At 44.3% G+C, this 7,303-nt stretch overlaps 1 protein-coding gene across 2 annotated transcripts in view; it reads left to right on the top strand.

Annotated features, from left to right (window-relative positions):
• Positions 1-1,365: 1,365 nt before the first annotated feature.
• Positions 1,366-7,303, top strand: part of ABCC8 (ATP binding cassette subfamily C member 8) — a 73,170-nt gene continuing 67,232 nt past the window's right edge. The window contains exons 1-3 of one of the 2 annotated variants that reach the window (XM_066551757.1): positions 1,366-1,528; positions 2,815-2,956; positions 5,590-5,711. In XM_066551757.1, the coding sequence (XP_066407854.1) occupies positions 1,381-1,528; positions 2,815-2,956; positions 5,590-5,711 (412 nt within the window). In that variant the 5' untranslated portion in view covers positions 1,366-1,380. The remainder of the gene's footprint in view (positions 1,529-2,814; positions 2,957-5,589; positions 5,712-7,303) is intronic. The other variant, XM_066551758.1, reaches the window with a different exon arrangement.

Raw genomic sequence — 7,303 nt, 5'->3', positions numbered from 1 at the left:
AAATAACAATTAGGGTAGCAGAGCTGAGCTTGACCAGAAGCTCAAATGAATGCTGGATTCTATCCAAAACTTAAAATAATTATAGTCTTTCCAGCGTGGGTGTAACTTTCACATTTGAGAATACATATACACAGGATTTGGCTTGGGGTTTGTCTTTTAATTTTTATTCTCAACCACACTGCTGTAGCTCCAAAAGACCATATATAGGAAATAACGTTCCATGCAGAGAATTGCTTTTTCTTTGCTCCTGTCCAACAGCAAGATCAATAAAAGTAGCATGACAAAAGTAATTTTCAGGTCTATTAGTGAAGCTGTCTGTCCTAGAAATTGAATGTTATGTTGAAGGAAGAAGGAAATTTTCCATTTATGGGTTCATTTCCCTTAGAGGCATTTAGCCAACTTGTAGCTTTTGCATTTTGAAGAGTGAAGCCTGGATATGTGGACTCTTTTTGTTGAGTTGTTGATTATTTAATGGCTACACACCAGAGATATTTGAATCTTGGACACTGATTCAGCCTGTGCTGGGAAGTGTGTGCCAGGTGCAGATTTCTGATGCACATCACATTTTACTATCCAGTGCTATTCCCTAGCAGAGAGGTATTTGATTAGAGTTTTTGTTTGGCACTGGCTCAGTTGAGCCTAACTTCCACTCAAGAAAAAAAAGGAGTTGGAAATGTTGATTGGTAGATTACTTTGGTGTACATAAAAATGCTTGGGGAGTGATTTGGAGCCCGCTCAAATTAATGATCTGATTCTCGGAGACTGAGGCAGTCTTGGTGGAGGGGGAAAAACAGTTAGGGTTTAACTCATTTTAGGGGTAAAAAAAGGTAAGGCACAAACACAACAGCTGTTCAGGATGCAATGTTGAGGTCTCCTTTGGGAGGAAGGCATGGCTGAATACGTGACTTAATCTAATAATATCTTTATCACAGTCGAGAAAAAAGCAAAAGCCGACAAGGTTGAAAGAACACACTTTCCGTAATCTGTAATTCCTGTCATCACTAATTTAGTTGGATATTTCATGTTCTGTCATGTTAGCGATGCATAAAGCGCTCAATACCGATCCCGAGAGCCCTGGAACCCGGGTCTGATGCTCTGGGGTACCGAGGGCTGTCACGGGGCGCTCGCACCGGTCCCAGCCGCCTCAGCGGAGGGACGTCCCGCCCCCGTCCCCGCCGAGCGCTCCCCCAGCGCGGCGCTCGGGGCTGTTCGGGGGCGGTGCCGGGGCGGAGCGGGGCCGGGGCGGGCGGAGCGCGGGGCCGGGGCCGCGGCCGGGGCCGCCGCCGCTCCCGGCAGGTGCGGGTAGAGCCGCGGCCGCGCCGGCCCCGCCTGATGTGCGCGGAGGCGGAGGCGGCGCCCGGCTGCGCGCAGGGTCCCGCCATGGCCCTGGCGTTCTGCGGCGACGAGGGCAACTCCACCGCCTACAACGTGGACCACGGCGTGCTCAACAACGGCTGCTTCGTGGATGCGCTCAACGTGGTGCCGCACGTCTTCTTGCTCTTCATCACCTTCCCCATCCTCTTCATCGGTGGGTGCCTGCGGTTCTCCCCCTGTCCGCCTGTGCCTCTCCTATTTGCCCACCTTTTCCTTCTGCCTCTCTACCCCCGGTGCTGCTTTGCCGCGTCCCCGCGCCCGGCTTTGTCTCGCCGTGGGTTTCCCTCCCCCGCGCGTGTGCCGCGTTCCCCCCGCCCGCCTGGCCTCCCCTTGCCGTGTCCCCCGGCCTGGCCCTGCCCCCGTGCCGCGCGGGGAGGCTGCGCCGCTCCTGGGATGCGCTGCGAGCTGCGGGATGCTCCGGCGGCCGCCTCTCCCCGGGCAGCCCCCGCACCGCCCGCTGTCCGCCCGGGCTGCGGGGCCCGTCTCCGTCTGTCGGGGCAGCCCTCGGGGCTCCCCGCAGGTGAAAGCCCTTGCGCAGGCAGGGCAGGAACGGGTGATGCTGGAAGAGACCGCAGGATTTGCCCTGCCGGTACAGGGCAAGGAGCAGAAATAAATGTGCTATTAAAGCCCAGGAAACCTGACAAGTAAGTGCTGCGTTATGAAATATCACCCCCAGCAATTACTGCGGGGTCACGGCCGCCTGGCAGCCCCCCCTGATTACAGGTCCTGCCCCGCTGGCTTCTGCGGTACCTGAGGCGGGTACCGCGATTTAATGTCACGAGCCCGGCGGGACCGGTAGGTGGCCCGGTGGTTCAGCGCACGGGGCTGTCACTGCTCCGGATGCCCTCGTCCAAAGCCCGGACCGGCCCGCGGAGAGCCACGGCACGGGTTGGAGTAACGCTCGCTGCTGGGGATGGGAAAAGGTCCGGTGGGGAAAATAGCAGCCAGCACGACTGTGAAAACGGGGTCAGCTGCTTAGGGTTCCCTGCGTTTATCTGGAATCTCTCAGTATTGCTAATTTTTAGCAAGATAAAATTTCACACCTTATCCTTTTTATTTTTAAAAGAATTAAAGGGAAAATAAGTTGTGCATTTATTAGAGTGTTTGTGTGTATTTGTCAAAACGTTAATTTTTTTGTTCATTTAAGCTGTGAACAGATTTGTAAATTGTTTAGTGCATGTAATTTCTTGGTAGTAAGTTGCTAGAAGTATAGGAATTTAAGGCTGTGTCCTGTCTGAATTATTGATTTTATTCCATATGAAGTGAGACAGTGAGAGCACAGTTCTGATTATCATCAAATGCATGTGTGTTTAACAACACAGCTGCGTCAATGTTGGTATGCAAGGTTGTTACATATATGGTGTGGGGTTTTTTGTAAGCAGGAACTTTGTGTGTCACTCTTGTAGAGAAAGCTCTCTATAATTCTCCTTTCTCTTTTAGGATGGGGAAGTCAGAGTTCCAAAGTACATATACATCATAGCACATGGCTTCATTTTCCTGGCCACAATTTACGCTGGATACTGACTTTTATCCTCTTGTTTGTGCTGGTGTGTGAAATTGCAGAGGGCATAGTGTCTGATGGGTAAGTGTTTGTCTGCCTTCTCCTGGTAGCACTGAGCAGTTTAAAGGTTTCAGGGCAGATATTTCCTCCTTGTCCAAGTCCTCATCTAAATGATATTCCTTGTGGTTATGAACATATAATCTGTTTTCTTAGTGGTTAACCTACCAACCTTGTATCAGAAATTCCATAGACCTTGCCAAGTGATGTACACAGGCACAACTGACCTTAATCATTTTTAGTTCAGCTTAATGACACTATCTTTCCAAAGAGTAATCATAGATAAATCCTGATGATTCAAGCAGATGGTGACATTTTCATGATATGTTTTATGTCCAAGGACCCAATCCCACAGTCGTTACTTAGGAGGAACTCCCATGTACACAGTAGGTCACACCATTCACCCCCAAACTGAGTTCTTTTCATCTAAATAAGAGGAATGAATCTGCTGGGCTTAAGTCACACCCCACAGGGTTTCTTCTGGTGACTGTGCACTATATCTCCTATGTTACCCGGAGCAGAGCAGCTGATATTATGTGAGCATGAACTATCATCCTTTATGCAGCTTAGGATGTCACTAAACAGAAATCTGTGGAAAAAAAATATTTCAAGTGAAACAAGTGGTACAGGAGAGTGATTTATTATGGAGAAGCTAATTATATAACAATGACTATGATCTCTTTCTATGAAGAGAGGCATGATTTTTCATGATCATTATGAATTTGAACCCAAGGATTATGAAATGGAAGTTCCTAATTAAATAGGACAAAAAGTCCCTGATTAGCCATCTATATAACAAGTATCCACCAACCAGTGTGAAATGCACTGCAGACTTCTGGTGTAGAAAATGATATCATTATTATTATTTTAACTTCTCTTAAACCTATATAAATAGGATGTTTCTCGCTGCCAGTTTTTTTTAAAGGAATTTTTCTCTTGCTTATTCAGAGTTATCAGAGTGTGGGATGCTCAGAGCAAAATCTCCTGCTTTGAGTTTTCTCCTTTATTTTTCTCGTTTGCAATGCCTCTCATTATGTTTATTTGCTATTTAACTTGACTCAGAACACTGCTGTTAAGTAATAGGTGTCACCTGATGAGAATCAAAGCTTGGAGCTCTGCTGGGGGAGTGCCAACCCACAGTCGTGCTTCCCGAGCACTCAGCAGGCTGGTGAGGGCTCCAGTGAATAGAAGGGAGTTTTGATATTCATCAGCTTTCTAAGAACCAAAATGGATTGTGCTGGTGAGTTCTTTTGGCAGCAACTGGGTGCTAAAGGCTTTGGCATCTCAGCAACACAAGCGGCCTATTGGAGGTACAGTTATATAGGGGAATTCCAGCAACTGTGGAATAAATAGATTTTAAAAAGCCTCCCACTGCTGCAGTGTTACCTACTGAAGCTTAGGCTGTCTGAAGAAATCTGTTCTTGTTGGGTTTTTTTATCCTTGCTGAGAATTCAGACCTGGTGTACATAACCTCCTGGCATTACTATGAATTTCAGAGGATCTTTTCTCATTTTGATGTATTGACATCCAGCAAGAGGAATTTAATGTTCATGACAGGCTGTGAGCATGGCTTCAGCCAGCTCTGCAGAGTTCACCACAGTCATTATTGAGGGAAGGCTCTCCTTTCTAGAGCAGAAATGCAGGAAATGGTTGTCCTGAGCTCCTATGGTTCTGCTAGACATTTGTAATGTTCTGCTCTCAGGAATGTGATGTCCTGTGATATCTTTCATCTCCCTCCCAGCACAGCTCTTCTTGTGTCTCCAAACTTCACAAAAGTAGTGTTTGATGCAGCAAGAAGAAATTCATTCAGAGGACACGGTGTCAATTTTCCTAAATGTTTATGTCCTGAAGTCATCTTGGTGGCTCCTTCTGGTGAAGCTGGCTGGGACCCAGAGGAAATTGTAGCCCTTGATAGCTTAGGGCATTAGATTCTTTTTGTGAAAGAAACAAAAGGGGAGAGGGAAGGAAGAGAAAATGAGTAGGAAGAAAGAGGAGGAGAAAACATATTTCTATTGAATGCTGGACAAACCCACAACATTGCCCAACAATTCCAATATTCCCAAAGGGCTGTATTTGGCAGGACCCCTTCTGCTGCTACCTGAAGCAAAGCATCTGCAGAGTTTTGCTTTATAGGACAAAAACCATAAGAGTGCATGATTCTGTTATAGGGGCTTTTTTTGTTGGCTTGCAGTCACTGAAGACAGATCTCACTCTAAGTAAATCCTGTGCTGTGGTGCTGTTCCTTCTTTGAAACCAAAGAAAATGAAACACTTGCACAAAATGCTTCTGTAGAAAATCTTGAACTGTGCTGCTAGTTGGTCTTATCTGCATATTTTGATGGACAGCTCCCAAACTAGTTTAGCTTAAATTAACTTTTCTCATTTTGTAGATGAGCTGCTTGTCCTAATTTAAACAAGTGTTCCAATGATTTCAGTAGGAAATAGGAGTACACACCTTTCATTTTCAGCACAGGGGAGGAATTTGAAATCCAACTGTGTGATTTAGGAGCAGAAATTCAATTAAAACTTGGAGGGGTTTGCATCCATAAGTCATTCTAGAAAATCCTACATCATAGCAAGGTACTGTTCATGAATTAAAAGGGAAACATTTAAATAGCTGAGAGGTTTGACTTTAACAGATATTTTTCTGTTTTGAAGGGTTTCTGAATCCCGCCACTTACACCTGTACATGCCGGCTGGAATGGCATTCCTGGCAGCCATCACATCCGTTGTCTATTACCACAATATTGAAACATCCAACTTCCCCAAACTCTTAATAGGTATGTCTCAAAATCTATGCACCTGGAAATGTGGCTGTGGTGCTGTGTGTCTTTTTCCTTGGTGACAGGTCACTGCAGTCTTCTATGACCAAAGCTACCCTTCTGTGTATGCTCAGACATTTCATTCTTTTTAATGCTTTTAACTTCTAATAATAGTCTGTGTAATCTTCTCAGGGATTCAATGAGCCAAAGACTTCTCTAGGAAAAACTGCTTTTGTGGGAAAAGTAGCGTGGGAAATTGTTAACTCTAAATCCAAAGCCCCTTGTCAGCCTGTTGTGTGGAAGCATGATGCAAGAATGAAGAAATCTTGGTGTGCGTGGTCTGTTGAAATATGTAAGGAGCTAAGGAATGACATCCCTGACTTTCAGTCATGAATATATTACTCTGCCTGCTTGCTCTTGCTTCATGTTCCTAAAACTCCCTTTGAAAACTGCTTTAAGGCCTTTTGAATGGAAAATGCTATGAATGAGAACTACCTAGTTTACTCTGTATTTTGCCAGATTTTAATAAACTGTAGCTATAGAAAATCCACTGCTGCTGGTGGTCATGCAGTTGTTCATGTGTTCTCATCTGTTTAAGTAGACTGCAGTCCAGGGATGGCTACATGTTTAGTCACATCCTGTCACCTGTTATTTCTTTGGTTCTGGCTCATCAAATTTTGTTTGAGCTGGATTTCTGTATCAATAGATCCTGCTAAAGTTTGTCTTGTGTATCAAAGTTTTGTTCTAGTTTTTGTCAGGTGGGGAAAAGTCATTAATAAGTACATTTGAGAAAGCTTTTACATATTGAAGATTATTTTGATCTACATGTTGGGGTAAGTGAGAGTCCTGTTCTGCAGAAATAGGCTGTAACTCCTGAAAAAAAAATCCTCTCCAAAGACTTAGATTTCTATCCAGGCTTAGCAACCTTTATGTCTTCTCCTTTGGGACTGCTTTTCTTCCTCTACCTTTTTTTAAGTAGGATCTTTTTTATCCTTTAAGAACAGGTGAGGTCATTTAGTTGCTTTTTAAATAATCAACAAAGTATTTTTAATGCTTTCTCACAGGAAGACATTATGTCTCAGGAAGCATTGCTAGCCTGTTACTGTTGCCTGTAAAGCAAGCAGTGGTTTTTGTGGTTTTGTTTTTTAGGTTGTTTTGTTGTTTGGGCTTTTTGTTGTTATTTCAGATGTATAATACAGTGTTAAATAATTTAGTGTCACCGCCACATTCCTGCTGTTAAGTCTTTGAGAAGGGTAGCAAAGTTACAGCTGGTAGTTGATTACCCATTTTTGCATAATTCCTGCTCAGTAGAGATTTCTTTTTTATGATAATGTGTTTCAGTGTTTAGAGTGCTGATGCTGGATAAACTCTGGACAATACTTGAATACTAAAAAGTTGTGCCAACAAATACCAACACTTAAGTATTATGGATGAATTTTAATTTTGCAAGAATTTCCAAGGAATAGACTCTCTCAGAAAATCTGGTCCTAATAGCTCTTAGGTGAAAAAGAAACTCAGACCATCACAGTCTTTCCCACTTAGTGTGTCTGATTTGAATTTTAGTCCAAAATCTTCACAAGCTGATGATCTTTGATTTTTATTTTATTTTT

Source organism: Molothrus aeneus, chromosome 6, assembly GCF_037042795.1.
Source record: "Molothrus aeneus isolate 106 chromosome 6, BPBGC_Maene_1.0, whole genome shotgun sequence".
NCBI classification, from domain to species: domain Eukaryota; kingdom Metazoa; phylum Chordata; class Aves; order Passeriformes; family Icteridae; genus Molothrus; species Molothrus aeneus.
This window is presented reverse-complemented; position numbering and strand designations above follow the sequence as displayed.